Source organism: Puma concolor, unplaced genomic scaffold, assembly GCF_028749965.1.
Source record: "Puma concolor isolate L17-30 unplaced genomic scaffold, mPumCon1.1.hap2 unalloc_scaffold_24, whole genome shotgun sequence".
NCBI lineage: Eukaryota > Metazoa > Chordata > Mammalia > Carnivora > Felidae > Puma > Puma concolor.
The window spans coordinates 434,654-455,236 of NW_028240230.1; the positions used below are offsets into that span (position 1 = coordinate 434,654).

A 20,583-nucleotide genomic window follows, 5' to 3' on the forward strand; every position below is an offset into this window, starting at 1 on the left:
CCAAGGCCAGAGGGCCTCTTTCCCCTGGCCCTGTGGGAGGCAGGCATGTGCTCAGGATCTGAGCCCCACTCTGACTCCCACCGCCCGCCGCTGTGGAGGGACCTCCAGCAGAGGAGCTGAAGCCGGACCCTGCACCACTGTCCAGAGATGTCCGGCCTGTCTGACTCCAAGCTGGCACCAGGCAGTGTCCAGACGGTCCTGCCTCCGGTTGGCCTCCCCACCTACTCCCTGCCTGTCGGCCGGCCCCATGTCCCCAGCTCCTACCCTGCTTGCTGAGGCGCTGACTCGGTTGCTTCCGTTTCTGGGCCCCAGTGGAGGGGTGGGCCTACGGGAGGTTGGCATTGGTGAGCAAGCAGTGGGAACACTGAACACAGGCAGCTAGGTAGAAGAGGATGTGGGCTCTAACACCAACCCAACCCAAATCCGATTACCGGCTCTGCCACTTAATCGTCCTGTGACTGGGCAGGTCTCCTGACCTCTCTGTGCACCGACTGCTTCGGCTGCAAAATGGCAGCAATAATTGTTAATGGTGTTTTGTCGTAAAGACTAAGTAATGGGGTTGTTTCTCAGCGGTGGGCATGTGAGTGACGGTTGTTTGATCTTTGTGTCCTCCTTGTATGTCTGCCCCTTCCTTAAATAGCAGGTCCTTCTGCCTAGGAGCTTCTGCGTTGTCCCCAGACTCTGGCCCCGCCACTGCTCACTCTCCTGCCGTCCCTCTCCCCAGGCTGCTCCCGGCAGATTGGCTTCTCGTTTGTACGACCCAAGCTTTGTGCCTTCTCTGGCCTCTATTACTGCGACATCTGCCACCAGGACGATGCCTCGGTGATTCCGGCCAGGATCATCCACAACTGGGACCTCACCAAGCGCCCGGTAAGCCTTGGGCCCAACCAGTCGTGGCCACACAGGGCTGAGGAGTGACAAAGGAATGGTCGCTCCCCTTTGTTGCTGCTCTTTGTGTGGAGGAGTTTGGCTCTAGGGAATTTAGGGTCACTGGTTCAGGCCCCATGATGGTGGGAGGGCCAACCAAGAGAAAACTGTGCTGCTGGTCTGTAGCCCCTGGGCAGAACTCTGTCAGTGCCTGCCTCGTTCCTCAGGTGGAGGTCTGAGGGTGGTTCTCTGCAGCTCCCATGGCCATGGAGAAAACTGTTTAAGGCACCAGCAACTAGAGAGAGAGAAAGAGAGGGAGAGGAAGAATAGATAAGGAAAGATAGTTAGGATAGATTATATTTCTAGATGGATGGGGGATGGGTGGGTAGATAGTTGTGAATAGATAGATGGGTGGATGGGTTGGCGGGTGGATGTAGACAGATGGTTGGGTGAATGGATGTGGATGGAGGGATGGGTAGATGGATGTGGACTGATGGACGGGTGGATGGATGGGTGGGCTGGCCAACTGGCTGTACTTCCCCTTGGAGCAGTCAGCCTTTTCTGTATATTTGTTTACATACATTTGTAAAGTTGGGATCGTTCTGGACTCATACTGATTTATAACAGGCTCTGTCCACTTGGTACCATTTAGTGTGATTTAGTCTTGAGTACTTTTTTATGTTCACCAAATGCTTTTGAATAAGATGTATTCTAAGATCTCTCTTTTCTTCTTCTCCACCTGAGCTTACCCACCTACCTAGCTATGTTACCATTAGCAAATTATTTAACTTCAGTTTCCTCATCTATAAAGAAGGATTAATAAGTATCTGCCTCAGAGGACATTACAGGAGATGGCACCCGCCAGTCTCTTAGAGCCTTACATCAGTGCCCTTTCTTTCTCCTGAGGCCTGCCACACCTTCAGCCCCTCATTCACTTAGTCAGAGCCTGCCTGGAGGAGCACAAACTTGGCTTTCTCCCAAAGGCACAGATTTCTGCTTAAGACAGACACAGAAGCACAAAGAAGAAGCTATTTGTTTCTCAAGACCCAGGCCTATTGGCCATGCAGTCTTGACGTGTGGATGTGTCGTCAGAGCACAGGGAACGTGACTCTTAGATTCCGTGCCACCCCAGCCTCCACCTTGCTGGGGACCGGAACCCCAAGGACATTAGCTTCACTTTGGCTTTTTGTTGGTTACCTTGTCCTCACTCCTGCCCTCAGTGGTAAGTATTTAACTAACTGCATATAGAATATTAAACCTCAGAACCGCCACAGATGCAAATAATTCTTTGGCCATAAAACACACTCGCTATTTACAACATCCGGACAACTTTTTTTTTTTTTATTTTTTATTTTTTGCATTTATTTATTTTTGAGAGAAAGAGAGAGAGAGAGAGAGAGCACGAGTGGGGGAGAAGCAGAGAGAGGGGAAGACTCAGAATCCAAAGCAGGCTCTAGGCTCTGATCTGAGCTGTCAGCACAGAGCCCGACATGGGGCTCAAACCCGTGAACCGTAAGATCATGAACTGAGCCGAAGTCGGACGCCGACTGAGCCACCCAGGCGCCCCTGCATTATTATTATTATTATTATTATTATTATTATTATCATTATTTTAACCTAAACTCAAAATAATTCCGTAAGAGATGCTTTTCTTTTCCCCACTTTATAGACAAGGAAACTGAGTCACAGAGGTTAAATAAGTGTCACAAGGTCCTACTGGTAGGCAGTGGTAGAGCCAGGATTCGAATTCAATTCTGACTTGAAAGCCTGACTCCTAACCACTGCATGGTAGTTGATGGTGGAGACCATCTCAGATCCTCCGGCCTTCTTATTACACCAAGGAGGAGACTGAAGGGGAGAGAAGCTTCTTGGTAGTTAATGAGGCAGCCAAGTGTGCAGAGACAACACCTCAGTTTAGACCCGGGCTCTGCTTTCTGCAGGTAGATTGGATAAGCCACTTTAGCTTCTCTGAGCCTCCATTTACTCATCTGTAAAATGGGGGTGGTGACACCTCCCCCATTGAATTGTCATCAGCCCGAAGAAAGGATATGGTTGAGATCCGCAGCCCACCGTCGGGCAAATAGTAGGCGCTCAGTAACCGGCTTTGGCATTAGGGTCAGGGCCGAGGGTAGAACCTGTAACACCCTGTCAGTGGGAGAGGCTGGGATTGATCGCTCCCCTCCACACGGGGACTTGGGGGAGCCCTGGTTGGTGCTGCTGGCCAGAGCTTGGGGTGGGGGCGCTCGGGAAACCTTGTTAAGCTGTGTCTGATCTGTAGTTTCCTGTGGCTGGAGCCTGACTCAGACAGTCACCTGGTTCCCGGGTCGGCGCTGGGGCAGTGCCTGTTTCTGTTAGGCAGGAAAATGGGGGCTGGGAAGACAGGAAATAGTGGGAAGGATCTGTAGGCCCGGGGGGAGAGGGGCATTGACCCAACGTGGCCGGGGAGGGACCGCAGCTAGTGCCTGGGAGGGAGAGTAGGTTTGGGAGTTAGGGCAACTGGGTTCAGATCTTGACTTTTATGAGCTGTGGACCTAGGCCCGGTCACATCATCTCTGGTCCTCCATTTCCTCATCTGTATAATGAAGATGGCACCGCTTCCCTTGGACGGTGGTGGCAGGGCGGGTGAGTGGGTGGGTAATACTGTGCCTGTCGCAGAGATGCTCACCGAACGGCCATTCTGTCCCGCCCCCCCCCCCCCCCCCAACCGCCACCGTCTGCCGTCTGGTGGTGTCCCAGATCTGCCGGCAGGCTCTGAAGTTCCTGACGCAGATCCGGGCCCACCCCTCATCAACCTGCAGCTGGTGAATGCCTCGCTGTACGAGCATGTGGAGCAGATGCGCCTCGTCCGGAGGAGACGGGAGCAGCTGAAGCTTCTGGGGGATTACCTGGGCCTGTGCCGAAGTGGGGCCCTGAAGGAGCTGAGCAAGAGGTGAGCGTCCCGGACACACACACACACACACACACACACACACACACACACACACGCATGCAGCTAGTGCCCGCCCAAGACGCCCCCTTAGGAAAAATGCCAGAGCCGAGCAGAAATCACCTTCCCACTAGGTTGGGGAAATTACCGCAAGCTTTGGGAGTGGTTTTTATTTGTTCATGTATTCATTCATTTACTCGTTCATCTAACAGTTATTTACTGAGAACATACCAAGTGCTCAGCACTGAGCCAGCTTTGTGAGCTCCACACTGAGCAAGGTAGACCCGGTCCTACCCTCTCACAGGGAAGGCAGATGAGTAAGCCTAGAGCTACAACAGCCTGTAGAGCTGCTACAACAGCCTAGAGGGAGCTAGAAGGGAGGCAGGATGCCTGGAAGTACAGAGGTGAGCCCTCTAATCCGGAGTGGAGGAGGGCAGAGCCCGGAAGACTTCCTGGAGGAATGTACATATAAGATGAGCCTTGGAGAATGAGTCAGAGTTAGAAAGGGGAAGACTCAGGAAAGAGTGTTACAGATGGAAGGAACGGTGCGCTCAGGCCCTGAATGAAGGCCCCATACGAGGGAAGAACAGAGAGAGCTCCTGGGCGTGCAAGGAAGGAAGAGGGGCGCTGCCAGGACCCCGCGCTGCTCGGCCACGTGGAGGCCCCCCAGGCAGGCGCACGCGGCGCGCACCCCGAAGTCGGTGCCCGCGCGCGCGCACTCCTCTCCACTGGGCCCGGCAGCCCTTCCCTCCCTCGACACCCAGCAAACAGAGGTTGCGGGGGGGACTGGAACTGAGGGTCCCCAACCACGTTGGAGCAGGAGGGCAGAGTAGGAAAGGATGCGGGGGGAATAAGGGAGACCAAAGGAGGAAGGACTGAGGGTTTTTTGAGGGGGGACCACCTCGCTGTCTCAATTCCTCGGATGAGTGGCCTAGAGCCAGCCAGGCTGGGCCAGCAGGGCGCTGGGAGGCAGTGTCAGCCTGTGGCTTTGCTGGGCTAGAGGTGGGGGCGGGGGCGGGGCGGGGAAGGCCAGGTGGCAGGGGCTGTTTGGAGAAAGGAAGGCTTTCTGGGCCCAAGGGAGGCCAAGTCCGACGCCTGCCCCGGAGCCCGGTGTACTTGATTTGGCTTTTCAAATATGCACTGAGGCGTCGTTCTTGCCTTGAGAGCTGAGTTATTCACACCCACTGGGCCCTGCTGGATAAGAGCACCAGTGAATGCAGGACTGGTAGGGAGAGCCAGCTAGTGCGCTGAGGTTGCACAGAGAGACAGTGACCCCTCGCCGTTTTCTGGGTGTGGAACTTTTAGTCCCCGCGCAGGAGAGGGTGACAGCCTTCTGGTTCCAGGCGGGGACGCAAGGAGCTCCGTTTCTCAGCCTCCCCTTGGGCTGATGGCTCGGAGCCTGGAGCCTGTTTCCGATTCTGTGTCTCCCTCTCTCTCTGCCCCTCCCCCGTTCATGCTCTGTCTCTCTCTGTCCCAAAATAAATAAAAAACGTTGAAAAAACAATTAAAAAAAAAAAGCAGCTGTTTATTTGTACCCTTATCTCACTTCCTTTCCTAGACCGCGACCTCTCTTGAGGGCAAGAGGAACCGGTTTCCCCACAGCACACAAGACACGGTTACCACTCATTCATTGGGAGTTTATTGGAAGGATAAATGGGGGGGGGGGGGGGAGTAGTAACCGGACATATTTGACATAGGAGATGCTTGCGCACAAGAGCCCAGCGGAGCGCAAGCTCCAGACCCACAACTGAGCAGCTTACTGGGAAGCAGAGCGAGAACAGCCCCCCCAAGCCTGCCTCCGCTGGGGAATGGCAGGTGTCCACCAGCTCTCCTGCAGCTTTGCTCTGAGGACCTCACGTCCCTACTTCTCCGACTGCCCTTGTCAACGCCTGACTCGATGCCGAAGCCCGCCCCCCTACCCACAACTATGCTTCCTCGTCCCCGATCTGCGGCAGTGCCTCTGACTACTCTTAGCCTTTTTGTCCGGGCCTCTTCTCCGTCGCCCTCCTCTTCTGTCTCCATCACCACCGGCAGGGCGCGCGCCGGGGCAGCCCTGGCCGGCAGGAGGGGGCGGGTCCTGCGACCGGGAGCCGGCAGCCGGAAGCCGGACGGGGGGGGGGGGGGGCCGTGAGGACGTGTTCCAGGGAAGCCAGGGCCGGACCCGGCGGGGCCGGCGACGTGGAGCCGCTGTACCAGCAAACGCACAAGTGAGGGCCGCGTCGGGGCACGGGCGGGGGCGCAGCCAGGCTGGGCGAGGCCGGCTCCCCTGGCTGGGGCCTCGGGCGCCCGCCAGTGTGGAGGCCGAGTCCTTCCGCCGGGGCGCTGCCGGGGGCGGCTCGGAAGTTCTGTCTCTGGCGGGATGCCCAAGTCGGCGGCGGATGGAGGGTCCGGCCTGATGCGTGGGGACGTTGGGCCGGACGGCTCATGGGATCTTCGAGGCCGCGACTACCTGCTAAGTAGACTAGGTGAAGGGAAAGTCACACTTACAGATGATAAATTGTTTGTCCAGCACCTGCCAACTCACTGCTCTGGGTTGGTAGAGATGGTGGGAGTCAGGGCCCCTACACCTAGTTTACTATTCACTTGGAGAGCCCAGGGACGTCCGAAAAAAATCTAAGGTGTGGCAGGATTGGATGGAGTGTAAAGGAACAATACAAACGGAATCTTCTTTAGTTTAGAAAGAGCCATCATTGAGCTAAGGTCGTCAGAATAAGTTTCATTGTAACTCACAGCTCCTAAATGACGTCGGCCCCAACTCTTGATTGACACTAATCTGTTGTTGCTGCTACACTTTTTTCCCTTTTCTTTTGATTTGGTTTATACCAGAGACCATAATGATGAAGTGTTTGGTTTGAGTGCAAATATAAAACCTACTTTGTAACAGTTTTAAAACGGAGCCCTTTAAAATAGGGAGCCCTATTCTCATATAAAAAGTATAAGAAGGGACGGGTCGCCTGTGTGGCTCAGTCGGTTGGACATCTGACTCTTGATCTCAGCTCACGGCTTGATCTCTGGGTGGGGAGTTCAAGCCCTGCGTTAAGCTTCAAGCTGGGCGTGGAGACGACTTTAGAAAAAAAAATTTTATATCTATATATATGATGGAACTTAAATAATCAGACCTGTGAGTCCATTGGAAAAGGAATGAAATAGAATTATTTTTGTGTTACTAAGAAAGGACAGATCTTTTAGTGTGTCTTTCCCCTGAAGTATTGAACCAGTCCTGGGAGTTCTGGTTCTAGACTTCTTTTTCTGATCTATAAAATGTTAGTTTGGAGCTCATAAACTTTGAGGCTCCTTTCAGCTTCATGATACTGGTGATTGAGTGTCTTAAAAGGAAACACACAATCCTGCGAGCGTCAGCAATTAACTTTTGCAGTTGCAGAAATTAATGATTGAGGCTGAATTGACACAACAGTAACTGAGCATCTTAATTTTACTGGAACTTTGAACCCACTTTGTGGTTATCTCTGGCCATGTCCCTGACAGTACGTTGGAATGAAATCAGTACTTGAAAGTTCTGTATCTTGAAAACTCCTTCTTAACTGCCTGAGCAATGAGTGGGGGAGGGAGGGGAGGTGAAAATCAGAATAAACATTTTATGCTTAAGTAATACTGCATTAGGATGAACTTTATAGATGAATAAGTGGCCAGGCTTCTATTTTTGATATTCAAGTGGTTGTAGAGGTGTCTATATTTGTCCCCTGTATAGTCTAGGATCACTCAGTGCCCTGGACCTTATTATCTCTAGAGATTCTTTGCGGTTTTAATTTTTTAAAAAATATTTATTTTTGAGAATTAGAGTGTGAGTGGGGGAGGGGGAGAGAGAGAGAGAGGGAGCTACAGAGTCCGAAGCAGGCTCTAGGCTCCAGGCTGTCAGCACAGAGCCCAAAGCGGGGCTCGAACCCACGAATCGTGGGATCATGACCTGAGCTGAAGCCGGACACTTAGCCGACTAAGCCACCTAGGTCCCTCTATCCCTAGAGCTTCCGATTCAGTAGGTCTGGAGCACAAGAAGCTCTATTTTTAACAAGCTCTCCAAGTGATTTTGGTGAGCAGCTGGGTGTGAAAACTGTTACCTTATCTGAAGACCAGTTTTTCCCTTTTTTTGATTTTGCCTTCTGGTGAGAGGCTAAATGTAGAAGCGGCAAGGTGGGTGAGGTGAAAATGACCAGATGGTTCCCACTACTTTTAAGTAAAGCAAAAACAACCACAAATGTTTGTATGATGCCGTAAAGGTTACACAGCAATTTCATATTGCATTTGGATCTATGAGCCTTTAAATAGTTGTGATTATTGATTCATGTGTGTACCCTGTTTTATCGGAGACTGAGGCACCAAGGAGTTAAATGGCTTGTTCCTGGTTCCTCAGCCAGTCCATAGTGGGACCAGAACTTGCAACCAGTATCTTTTAACTCTAAAACTGTTCCCTGCTCGTAGGGGTCAGAGGCAGCATGGATACAAAATAGGTGTATATGAAAGGATGAGAGTAGTTCCATGGACTTTAAAAAAGCAATTTCATTTCTACAGACTGGATTTGTTTGTTTGTTTGTTTGTTTGTTTGTTTTTAGTCAGCAACAGTGACCTTGTTTTCTTACTATTAGGTCTCTCTGCTTGGTGATGTCATTACCTAAGCCCACCACGGACCCCATGTTGGACAGGGCTAAGACTTCTGGTTTCTAGTGTCCACCTGCCCCCCCCTCCCCCGCCCGCCCCAAGTCCTGCCTGTGCATCACCTGTTCCTTACTGGCTTCAAGTGTGTTGTCTGAATTCCCAGTTCGGTTTAAAACAGACTTGCCACATAGTAGTCCCCCCTATGCCATGCCTGCTTGCTTTGTTGTTTTGCATTTGATTTCCTCCCAGGCATGAAATGTAGAGATTGGAATCATTTTCTTGGCCGTATCTCTTCTAGTTCATTCAGAGCATTCGGAGCTTAGGTGGGAGAAGTCAGTATTGTTTCCCTGCAACTTTAAAGTTTGTCCATTTTGGCTTAGAAAACGGTATAAGCCACCTGAAGGGTGTTTATAGGGTGAGTGTTGCCATCATCTCTCACCCTGTCCTCATAGACTTTAAAAATTGGAGGGGACTGGCAAAATCTTCCATTCCAACTCCCTTTAGTCAGGAAGACCCTTTATAAAACCCGAAGCAGTTCATGTACCCTGTGTTTAAACATGCAGGAGCTCTTTTTCTTCTTCCTTTTTTTCTTTTTTTCTTTTTTTTTAAGTTTAGAGAGAGAATGAACACGAGTTGGGGGGGCGCGCAGAGAGAGGGAGAACCCCAAGCAGGCTCCCAGCTGTCAGCGCAGAGCCCTCCCGACACGGGGCTCGAACCCATGAACCATGAGATCATGACCTGAGCCTACCAAGAGTCGACGCTCAACTGACTGAGCCACCCAGGCGCCCCCCTTCTTCCTTTGCTTGAAGAGAGAGAGTTCATAATTATTCTGGGGTTTTTGTGGGGAGGGGCAGGTTGAGCTGAAAGCTACCCTCTTGAATGGGGCTCTTGGTTCTGGCTCTCCCTTCAGGAGCCGCAGTGGAGAATGAGCCCATTCCTCTGCCTGTATGTCAGCTCTAGGTATTTGAAAAGCACCAGCTGCCCCATTTTAATGGAGGGTTTTTTTTCTCTTTTCTTTTTTCTTTTCTTTTCTTTTCTTCTCTTCTTTTCTTTTCTTTTCTTTTCTTTTCTTTTCTTTTCTTTTCTTTTCTTTTCTTCAGAGGCTTATTATCACTAGCTCTTTTGACCATTCCTCTTCATGACTTGACTTCTAGACTCTTTCCCGGTCATCCTCTTCATCCATCTTCCATCAGGGGAAGTCTTTATTTTTTTATTTTTTTTTTCAACGTTTATTTATTTTTGGGACAGAGAGACAGAGCATGAACGGGGGAGGGGCAGAGAGAGAGGGAGACACAGAATCGGAAGCAGGCTCCAGGCTCTGGGCCATCATCAGCCCAGAGCCCGACGCGGGGCTCGAACTCACGGACCATGAGATCGTGACCTGGGTGAAGTCGGACGCTTAACCGACTGCGCCACCCAGGCGCCCCCAGGGAAAGTCTTTAATAGGGGCCTTTAACAGACAGCTCCCAGGATGGAATGCCACTTGATATTGTACATTGGGGACTTTTTAAAAAAGTCTTAAGTGGGAATGCTTTTCATCCCTGACAAATTTCATCTTACTATTTTAGCCTAAATGAAAATATTACTATTTGTTTTGTGGTACAACATCCTAACCTAGGCTCATTAGCACAGAGTGATGTGCAAATGTCATCAACGTAAGTTGGTTTGTTAAAAAATCTTGAACAAAACGTAGAGCTGAAGGCAGTCCTGTGGTAGAATGCTGGAAATCTTTGCTAGCATCCCTTGGGTACCATTATTTAGCCTGCCATGAAGCCCTCGTCCTTAAAGTTTAAAGTATTTGTCAATCCATGGGAGAAATGTACTATCTCATTATTTTGACTTTGCATTCTTCTGATTACTAGTCAAGTGGAATAATAGATATAGATATAGATGTAGATATGGATATAGATATAGATACAGATATGTTTGGGTTTTCTTTTCTGTCATTTGCTCTTTGCCCATTTTACAAAAGTGCTTTGACTTTTCCTGTTGATTTGCAGCATTTTTTAATATACTCTAGACATTAGTCCTTTCTTATCTGCCGCGGGTATCTTCCAGTCTCTGCCTGTCTTTTTATTTTTTTAGAGCGTCTTTGGTGTAGACAGGTGTTTTGTTTTAATGTAGTCAAATTGACGAGTCTTGTGGTGTGTGTGGTTTGGGGGACAGTATTGTTTTTTGCCTTGTTTAGGAAATTCTTCTTCAACCTGAAGTCATAGTATGCATTCCTGTATTTTCTCCAGAAAATTTTGAAGCCTTGCCTTTTACATTTGGGCTTTAAACCATCTTGCGTTTCTTTTTGTGTCTGGACTCTATTCTTTGCTCCTGGGTCAGGGTTAGGGTTTGTCTGTCTCCGCACTGCAATGATGTTGTTTTGTTTGGTTTTGTGTTGTTATTATGGCTTTGTCATAAGTCCTCATAGCAGGTGGACCAGGTCATCCCTCTCATACTTGATTCAGAGTTGTCTTGGATACTCTTTGCCCCCTGCCCCCCTCCCTTTTTTCTTCTGTTCCCGTTCCTGTCAACACTGCTAATTTTCACATTTGCTCTATGAAGCTGCCATTGACAACTTACCTCATGGCCTACGTGCAGGCCTTCGGTAAAATCCGAATTGTCTTCCCATCGGCGTCGCCGTGCAGTCCTCTTGCTGTCTCTGTGGTTACCCTGACCCAGATGTTGGTTAACTCAAGCTGTGTTCCTCCATCTACCTCCGTACCTCCACGTGCCCTCATTCTACACTATCAGGACCTATCTTACCGGAGGAGCAGTCTGGTCCCTCCATCTCTAGTGGTGATTTCTAGTTTCCTTTCAGGGCCGTGGGTCTTACCCAGGTGCGCTCAGACTCAGTAGAGCGCTGGCCTTGCTTCTGGTGCCGTGGGTCATGTTTAGAGTCCGCAGGAAAGCCCTGGAAAAGACAAGACAGAGTTGAAACCCAGTTTGGGCTTCTGGCTTGCATTGGTAAATTTGGGTTCACAGAGTGTGGTGCCCATGGTGGAGGCTGGTTGCTGACCTTTCCCTCAAGGGTTGGAGGTGATATAGTTGCTCAGCAGACTGCTTTCCTGTGGCTCTGATGTGAGAGACCGGAAGCACCAGGAGCCTGTTGTTGGGGTAGCATAGGCAGTATTCCAGAACTGATCGCAGACGACTGCTAGGAAGGGCTCTGGGGGTGACCTTGGTCAAGCCCCGAGGAGCCTCCGGAGAGCACGCTAGGGCCCGCCACCTGAGACCACGCTGGCGAGCCAGGGTACGGTGTCGCATTTCCCAATGAGGTGGCACTCGCCTGGGATTGCCAGGGAAAGGCCTTTACCGGACGGGACATCCCCGTCTTTCAGGACCTTCCTCTGATAGTTTTCTCGCACTGATCGCCTCATCCCTTCTCCCCTCCGACCCCTACTCGCTTCCGGGCAGGCCCACCTGCTTGTAATCCACGTGCCTTTTTGCCGATCCTTTTCTTCATCTCTTCCCTCATCAGGTCAAGCTTCTGTCTTCAGAGTGCTCTTTAGAACTCACTTGACGCCACCGGGTTCCGCCAGCTTTTACTCTTATTTTCTTACGTTTCCTTGGCACCACGCCACTGCGCGGAGCCCCTCGGCTTCCTTTTTGTTTACACTTACATGTAGTGATGTTCCCCTAAATCTTCTTGGGACTTGTCATGTCTCTCTGGCCTGTTGTTCCTAATTACATTGTTTCTCAAGGACAAGGATTATATCTTTCTTGCCCTTTGACTCTCCCTAGTACAGACCAGCGCTCAGCACATCGGGTCAAAGAACAGAGAGTGGGATTGGCTGGGTCCGGATTGAGGTTTATCACTTGCTGTGTGACCTTGAACAAGTTACATAACCTTTCTGGGCTTCGGTTGTCTTATTTATAAAACGAAGATGATAATGGTCCTTTCCGCATAGGGTTATTGACTTTGCAGAATGTCTCCGATGTGGCAGGCACTTAGTAAGCGCCGCCTGTTAGTGTTACAAAGTAAGTTAGTGTTCTTATTAATATTCATGGTAAAATATTAGAAACCGGGCCAAAACATGTGGCCTCAAGTGCCACTTAACAAAGTTTACAGTTCAGTGATGCTGTCGATTTAAATCAGTTACACGTTGGCATCAGAAAGTTTGTCTTTCCTGACCGAAGCACTGTCGATGACTCCTGTCTCACTCATTTCCTCTCTCTTCCTTGGATAGGCAGGTCCACGAGATCCAGTCTCACGTGGGACGCCTGGAGACCGCGGACACGCAGTCTCTGCACTGTGAGTAATTAACTATGGAGAGCAGAGTCCTTTCTCCCGATGACACGATGCTAATGGGCTGGGTTTCCTGACCGCCTTGCTGCCTCAGGGGCTTAATGATTCCATGCCGAAGGAGTTCTGTTGTTAGGGGTGGACAGAAAAACCCTCTGGCAAAGCCTCTGACTTCTCTCATTGCGCCCCGTGGAATCCCACAGGCCTTATCCCCCATTACCCCTCAACTCACCCTGACAGGGCCCTGTGGGAATGGACCTCCTCTCCTCTGTCTTAATCTAATTACCGAGCCCTGGGAGGAATGTACTCCGTACAAACTCAGAGATGTTTAACTGGAATTGGTCATTTCTTCTGAGCTGAGAACGGTGGCTTTTTAGGAGGATTATTCAGAAACGAATAGCAACATTAATTAGTGTAGTTCCCACACTGTGGTTTCATTTGAGAAGAGTGCTGCTTTCTGTTTTACAGTTTTCTGTTGGCCAGAAAAGGTCCTTTCTCTGAGCTGGCCACAACAGATGCCACTGGTTGCCCACACGTTGCTGAAGCCACCCGTTCACCTCCCCACCTGGCTGTCCTCATGCCCTTTTCTGTTTGCTCATGCCTCCTTTTCGGAGCATCGAAAGCATCTCTTTTCTGGGTTCTGTGCCCCACCCTGTTCTAATCTAGAGTGCATATGTTAGCTGCTGCAGGTTGGCCTAGGAGGGTCACATTGCTTCTTTACTGTCGTGTCTTTATTGGGCAAGAAGCAATCTGGGTACCTTTTTTTTTGGTTAATGTTTGTTTGTTTGTTTGTTTGTTTGTTTGTTTATTTATTTATTTATTTGAGAGAGAGAGAGAGCACACAAGCAGGGGAGGGGCAGAGAGAGAGGGGGAGAGAGAGAGAGAGAGAGAATCCCAAACAGGCTCTGAGCTGTCAGAGACCCTGGTGTGGGGCTCGATCCCACGAACCGTGAGACCGCAACCTGTGCTGCAATCAGCAGTCGGGCACAGTCGGATGCTTAACCGACTGAGCCACCCAGACGCCCCCCTGGGTGCCCTTTTTGTACGCGGTTTAGTTCCTATCCATCTGCTTTGTTTGCCTTCCCAGCAGTCTCACTGTCACATGATTAGAAATGGAAAAGAGGCCATGTTGACTGTTTATCAAGAGGGATAAGGAAAATGACTGTATTTATCATATCTTTACCTCTGTGGATTCTTTCCTGGGCCTTTCCTAGTGATATTCAGTCTATTTTGGGGATTCCAGCATCAGCCTGCCCGTCCTTATGGAAAGCCTCAAGGGAGCTCTTCCCTGTGTTTCACACACTAATCTTCCCCTTTGTGCTTTTTTTTCTTTTAACCTCATTACTGTAGGGAATTCAATTGGCAGCCTTCTTACTAGATATTTCTAACTCGTATCTGAGAATAATCTCAAAGGAAAAGAGACCTCATTCTGTTTCAGAAGATACTGCATTTTGCTTAAAATATTTTATTTGGACAACCCAAATATTCATTGTATTTTCTAAAGGCAGGAAATGTATTTCTACAGACTTATCTGTAGCTTTTTAAACAATTGGCATTGCTATGACATTAACAGCTACATGTATATATGCGTGTGTGTGTTTAGAGCGACATTTACAGAATCCGTATCACTTGAATTTTTTTCCATTATTCAGTACGATATGCGTTTTTCTCCTTTTCGAATGGGTTTCTTTGAATTTATTGGATATGGAAAAAGACATGTTTATTGTATCATTCTAATTTAAGCTGTCTCTTTTCCAGCAATTACTCTTTTTTTCTCTTTTGTGCAGTAGTAGAAAACGAAATCCAAGCAAGCATTGACCAGATATTCAGCCATCTAGAACGTCTGGAGATTCTGTCCAGCAAGGAGCCCCCGAACAAAAGACAGAATGCCAAACTGTGAGTGTTGTGACGCCTCTTGTCCAGGGGAGGCTGTCAGATATTCTGAAAATCCATTTACACATTGAAAAACTGAGACTCTGTGAAGATGGAGTCCCTCTAAAGGGCACGGTTTCGTTTCAATGATATTTCCTGAAAATAAAAAGCCTGTGAGGTTAGGGGCTCAGAAGCCTGTGTCTCCTTACATTGGGTCATTTTGAAATTTTGCCTCCAATACCGTTTTTCTGGCCAGACCCGTGGCCTTACTTGAAGCCTCCAGCAGCCAGGGAGGTGTGCACTGCCCTCTGGTTCCTGCTGCATTCTTGGATTGAGATGAAATCTTGCCCTTAATCACTTCAGTCAGCCGATTTATAATGAAATAACTGATCTAACATTTGATACTCCGCCATGAAATTCAAATGAAAACCCTCACCACCTCCAGCCCAGCCCCTGCTCCCAAAAGTTCTTATGAAACTTTGTTGTTGCTTTACTCGAAAGGTGCCCTTGGGCTCCTTCTTGAAAAGCGATATAATCCGTGGCAGGTCAGGGAGAGGTCGTTGAGCCTGCTTCCTGTCACCTGTTCCCTGTCATGCATCCAGAATCAGAGACCAGCAGATGCTTAAGTAAAGCTGTTGGGATCTCTTGTGCTACAACCGTACTTTAACCACAGGCCGCTTCTTTGTTTTCAACATCAGTGATCAAAATCAGATCATTTTGGTGGGGACAGCATGCAGTGGTGTAGGGAGAAGTAAGGAAGCATCTTTCTTGAATACGAAGGCTGGCCGCTCAGAATGTGCGGCCCTGGGTTTCTGGAATGTAATCTCTGTCTCCATCAATTCCAGTCGTGTTGACCAGTTAAAGTGTGATGTCCAGCACCTGCAGACTTCTCTCAGAAACTTCCAGCATCGGCGATACGCCAGGGAGCAGCAGGAGAGACAGCGAGAGGAACTTCTGTCTCGAACCTTCACCACTAACGTAAGCCAGGCTCCTGGTTGGGGGGCGGGAGGGGGTGGGGGGGCAGTGTCTACAGGCACTCGGCAGCTCGTCGCCACTGAAACTCGGGTCCTGGAGCTTCATCTTTGTAGGGGGTGTCCGCAGCCGATGGACTGGAAGTAACAGTGGGCTTTGTGCCTTGCCACAGACACTAGACCTAGACAGGGAACCTCCTTCTCTAACACGAAAACCCGAAGTGGAAGCAGTTAAAGTGAAGGAGTGGGCAGGGGTGAAAATGACCTGGGTTTGACTGAGAGGTGGAAGTTCCCATGGTGGAAACGGTTTCTGATCAGGTAGAGACAGATGATGAGAACGGAAACCATTTGTCACGAGGGGCAGCATTTCAAAGCTGCCTGCAGGCACTTGCCACCGTGCTGTGTATGTGTGTGGTTCCCGTGTCAGATGCCTTAAAATGTTTTTGCCCCAAATCTGAGCAGCAATTTGGAGGAATTTGTTAACAGGTCTTTTGTTTTGGATGGATTGCTTGACTTGAGCCTGTTCGAAAGTGGCCTGGTTGGTGTGCATGTTTGGTTTTTGGGAGACCCTTGCCCCTGCCCCTCGGTCTTAATAGGATCCATTCCTGCACATGGCTGTTGATGGCTAGAGGACACACTGGCCTTTTTCAGGTCCCTTATAATGTATTTCCACCAAGTGAGGTGGGTTTTGGGTTGTTTTGTTTTAACAGAGAGGTTCATTTTCTAAAGAGGTCTTAGCTCTCTAAGCCTGCCCTCAGAATTCAAATCAGCCCACGTTTCACAGATGCTTAAGTCTCTCTGCTGTGTCCACACTTGCGGCAAATTTCCCCGAGTGTTTCAGAATGTGCCTGTGTAGTTTCTGCTTCTCTAGAGTAAGCAGTCAAGTAACACTGATTAACAATTCAGAAGTGTGATGAGGACGTGTTGGAGGCATAGTGGTAGGCGCAGCTGTCTGTCTTCCTTCCTTCCTTCCTTCCTTCCTTCCTTCCTTCCTTCCTTCCTTCCTTCCTTCCTTCCTTTCGGTAGTTTCAAGTTTTCATAGCTGCCTTTCAAAAGTGTAATGAACTCTACAACATGCCAAAAGGTGTGTGGGCTTTTGATCACTATGGCATTGGGTACTCAGACCTCTTTTAGGTCAGGGATGGTCGCTCAGAATTCTTTTGTTTGCATATCAGCTCGGTGCGGTGCTCTGCACGCAGTGCCCCTTAATCAAAGTTGACTTTGCCAAATGAACTTCTTGCCGGTCACTCTGTGAGCTGGAACTATGGTATGTTTTTCTGAGTGATAATGCCCAATTAGGTCTACCCTTTCAGGCGGAAGGGTAAGAACGATTTGTATACAGAAGGCACTCAATAAACGCTTGTCGAATGAAGAGAAGCCTCTCTTTGATTCGTTCAAACACTGGAGTCTTGTGACCCACTGAGCATTAGCTGTATGCAGAACATTGTTGAAGATGCTTGTGAAAGTAAAGCTTGTGAAAAAGTGAAAAGCTGTGGTCCCCGCCTGCTTCTCGAAACGCTCCCGTGTTAGCAGGGGCACTGAGAGCAGGTGCATGAAAAGTGATTCTGAACGTATGCAGCAAGGAAGAGGTGGTTGAACCTCTTCGTGGTGATTGAAAGAGGGGAGAATGACCGGGCATGGCAGAAGAATGTGCGATTGTCGGGAGGCGGGAAAGAAGGGAACTATGGCCAGTCCTGACTGCCTTCTGTATCCAGTCCGCTTCTGGTGTAAACTTAGAGCCCTGAGGCCAGTCTCAGTGTTTCTTCCCACAGGATGGTTAAGAGGGCCGGCTCTGCACTCAGTAGTGAGATACAGGCCCCGCTGGACTGAACAGCTCTGTGTGATCTTAGACCTCTCTGAGCTTCAGTTTCTTCACCTCTAAAATGGGGATAGTACAGTAACTGTGTTATAACGTTAGGATAAGGATTAAGTGAGCTTAGGGTAATGGGCATCAGGGTGGAAAGTACTTGATCGGTGTCAGTTTTTTTCTTCCTTCATTTCTTTACAGCCCTTTCTGGACCGCTGAGGAGAATTGTCCCATCCCGACTACCCATTAGGCCTTCGTCTCCTTTGTCCTTAGTCAGACTCCGTCTAAGTGCAGCGACAGCTGTAGATAAAACAGCTGCAGAACAAAAGCAAACCTGTAATACTGTGTTAAGGGAAAGCCAAGGAAAGGAACATTTGGAACAAGCTAAGTTAATAGGGGAGTAGTCAGAGAAAGCCTTCAGGAGAAGCCCAGCAAGACCTTGCAGGACTGATGTTCCTTCTTAAGTGGTGGTCATGGTGGAGAGGCAGGAATTCACAGGCCGTGTGCATCTGGCTGTCTCTCTGGCTTGGCCTTGGCCGACAGGCGGAGCAGTCAGACCCGCTGGGACCCCAGGAGCTGACCAGGCGGCAGAGCTAATCCTGTGCCTGCGTCTCTTTCACAGGACTCCGACACGACCATCCCAATGGATAGCTCGCTGCATTTCAACTCCTCCCTCCAGAAAATTCACCATGGCATGGACGACCTCACCGGAGGCGGGCACAGTATGCTGGACGGACTGAGGGCCCAGAGACTGACCTTGAAGGTGGGGGCTTTTCTGGGGGACAGGGAGGAGGCCCTTCGTTCTGGCCTCATCCACCAGTTGGGTACCCGCGTTGACGTCTTGGTTACGTATCCTCGCGTTTTGTTACTTTGGTGGTGAGACAGAGCCCTGAGTCTGGGGTCCTTTCTTTTGGAGCTGAAGTATGAGGAGTCCACAAGTGACCACCTTCCCTTCGCCCGCAGCTGCTACTTGTGCTTGCGACGAACCATAATTTGGCATCACTTGGTATCTGGGTCTTTTTCCGTTTACTGAACTTACCATGAAAGTGGCTGCTACGATAGGCACCACTGAGACCAAGAAATCCCACAACTGCCGAAATTACAGAATGCACGATTCTGAGAAGGCACACGTGGCCACACGTGGCCCCTCGCCCTCACGTGGTTTCCCGGAGAGCCCCTCCTGCCGACCACCTGATAGCCGAGACCTTTTGTGCTCTTTAAAAAAATTTTTTTTTTTCAACGTTTATTTATTTTTGGGACAGAGAGAGACAGAGCATGAACGGGGGAGGGGCAGAGAGAGAGGGAGACACAGAATCGGAAACAGGCTCCAGGCTCCGAGCCATCAGCCCAGAGCCTGACGCGGGGCTCGAACTCACGGACCGCGAGATCGTGACCTGGCTGAAGTCGGACGCTTAACCGACTGCGCCACCCAGGCGCCCCTACACCTCCTGGTTTCTAACGGTCTGGACTTAGGACAGGGCATGGCTGGGATGGGTCACCTCTGCTCCATGATGCTAGAGCCTCAGCCGGAAGATTCCACGGCCGGGGAGGAGAATCATCTGGAGATTCACTCCCATGTCTGGTGCTTGATGTCCGCTGCGCTCCTTAGCTGGGGCTGTCCACTGGAACGTCTACACAAGGCTTCCTCGCAGCCTCATGTTCCAAGAGTGAGTGGCCCGAGAGAGAGAGCCAGGTGGGAGCTGCATCCTTTCTGTGGCCAAGCCTTGGAAGTCACAGGACATCTTTCTGCAGTCTCAAGCCTCCCCCCCACTCCCCCACAGTGTGTCATCCATCAGCCACAGTGTGACGAAAGAGCAGGTGGGGTGGGATAAACCCATGGGTGTGGCCATCTGAGGGAAGCACAGTCGGCCACACTCCCCTTGAACAACGCGCCCATCTAGCTCACAACAGTAAAATACTCAAACTCTGTCGCCATAGGTACCAGGTAGCATCTACTCGCTGGGGGAAGCAATGGCACCGAATCCCTGGATGAGTCAGATTTGACCAGGTGCAGCTTGGGAGGAAGGTCTCCGAGGGAACAGTGTGAGCAAAGGGGTGTGCCCTAGTGGGGGCAGGGCTCGGGCTTGGGCTTGAAGGCCAGGTACGGGGTATCTGAAAGCAGGTTCATTACTCTCTGCCCTGCTCCGTTCCCCACCCCTCTGCACAGGAGAACGTCCCTCTGTGTGCTCAGACGCCCCTGAGCTCGGGGGCAGGATGGCCCTGAGCAGCAGAGGCTGGCAGGATGGGGGCCGCCCCGGCATCTTGCCTGTCTCAGACCCTGTGCGGCAGCCTGGGAAAGTCCTGGGCTTGTCTCTGGGCGCGGGGGTGGGGACGGGGGACGGGTACCCTGTGCCACGGCAGGTCAGTTCAGTGGGCTGACACTTGGGGCTGAGATGAAAACGTCGGGTTCCAAAGCCCAGAACAGAGGGAAAGTGGAGCTGGAAGGGGTCCCTAGGGACCACCACGGCTGACCTCAGGGAAAGTGACTTGCCAGGGATCATTCAGCCAGTCGGTAATGGTCGGTCTGGAATCAGAGTGGAGGTCACCTACTCCCGGGCCAGTGTCCCGCCATTCCTGCTGCCTGTGGGCCACCTCCCCGGGCCATCTTGGCCTGGTGCTAGTTTGTGGCCCTCAGCCCAACTACAATCCCCTGGCCTGGCACTGTCCCATATTCTCGCCAGGCACAGCTAACTGGGGTGGCAGGAGCCATACCAAAGGCTTTTCAGATTTGAGGGCCTCTCCCGAGCCCCTCAGATACTGACGTGAACTGGCACACACATTGCCGGCTTGTGATGTCCCGTAGGGGACGCAGACGGCGGTGGACAGAGCCCATGACCACGGCTGGAATGGTGGGTTCCAGAGCGAAGCCTGGCGGTGGGTGTCATTCTCCCCGTTACCCACTGAACTATATCTCATCCATCCAGAGTCAGTTTCTATGGCAACAGCAGAGTCCTTACCCATCATTTTCATCTGTAAAGATCCACCCCAGCTGCCTGAGGCCGGGCTCCTTGCCCAGCTGCACACCGGGCCCAGCTCCGCATCCCAGGTGTAATGGTGAATCGGCAGCCTGCCAGCCGGGACCTCCTGGGAGGTGCCTGGTAACCGGCATAGCCCTTGAAAGTGACCGCATAATCACTTCTTAACCGGGTTAGGAACTTGCTTCCAGTGGCCCCCTCTTGCTTCTGCGTCAGTCACCTCCCTCTTCTCCTCTGGAGCTTACCATCGAAGACCTCCATTCCCTTCTGCCCAGCCTCCAGAGCAAGATAATGCTAATCGAGGCTGCTCCGAAGCCAGC

At 50.6% G+C, this 20,583-nt stretch overlaps 2 protein-coding genes across 2 annotated transcripts in view; both read left to right on the top strand.

The window, feature by feature from the left end:
- Window positions 1-5,304, top strand: part of LOC147571506 (pleckstrin homology domain-containing family M member 1-like) — a 29,748-nt gene extending 24,444 nt beyond the window's left edge. The window contains exons 6-7 of the mRNA XM_086696335.1: window positions 725-870; window positions 3,604-5,304. Coding sequence (XP_086552461.1) covers window positions 725-870; window positions 3,604-3,672 — 215 coding nt within the window. The 3' untranslated portion in view covers window positions 3,673-5,304. The remainder of the gene's footprint in view (window positions 1-724; window positions 871-3,603) is intronic.
- Window positions 3,702-19,979, top strand: LOC147571507 (Golgi SNAP receptor complex member 2-like). The gene is made up of 7 exons (XM_086696336.1): window positions 3,702-3,796; window positions 4,997-5,018; window positions 5,828-6,000; window positions 12,583-12,647; window positions 14,426-14,534; window positions 15,356-15,488; window positions 17,911-19,979. Exons 1-7 carry the CDS (start codon window positions 3,702-3,704, stop codon window positions 18,166-18,168), a joined length of 855 nt encoding a protein of 284 aa, XP_086552462.1. The 3' UTR covers window positions 18,169-19,979.
- Window positions 19,980-20,583: the final 604 nt, after the last annotated feature.

Bases quoted from the DNA above. Each gene is read 5' to 3' on its own strand.
- LOC147571507 (XM_086696336.1), top strand. From the start codon at position 3,702: ATGCGCCTCGTCCGGAGGAGACGGGAGCAGCTGAAGCTTCTGGGGGAT. The intron at 3,797-4,996 runs GTGAGCGTCCCG...CTGCTGGATAAG, and splicing joins CTGAAGGAGCTGAGCAAGAG to AGCACCAGTGAATGCAGGAC. The intron at 5,019-5,827 runs GTAGGGAGAGCC...CACCACCGGCAG, and splicing joins CACCAGTGAATGCAGGACTG to GGCGCGCGCCGGGGCAGCCC.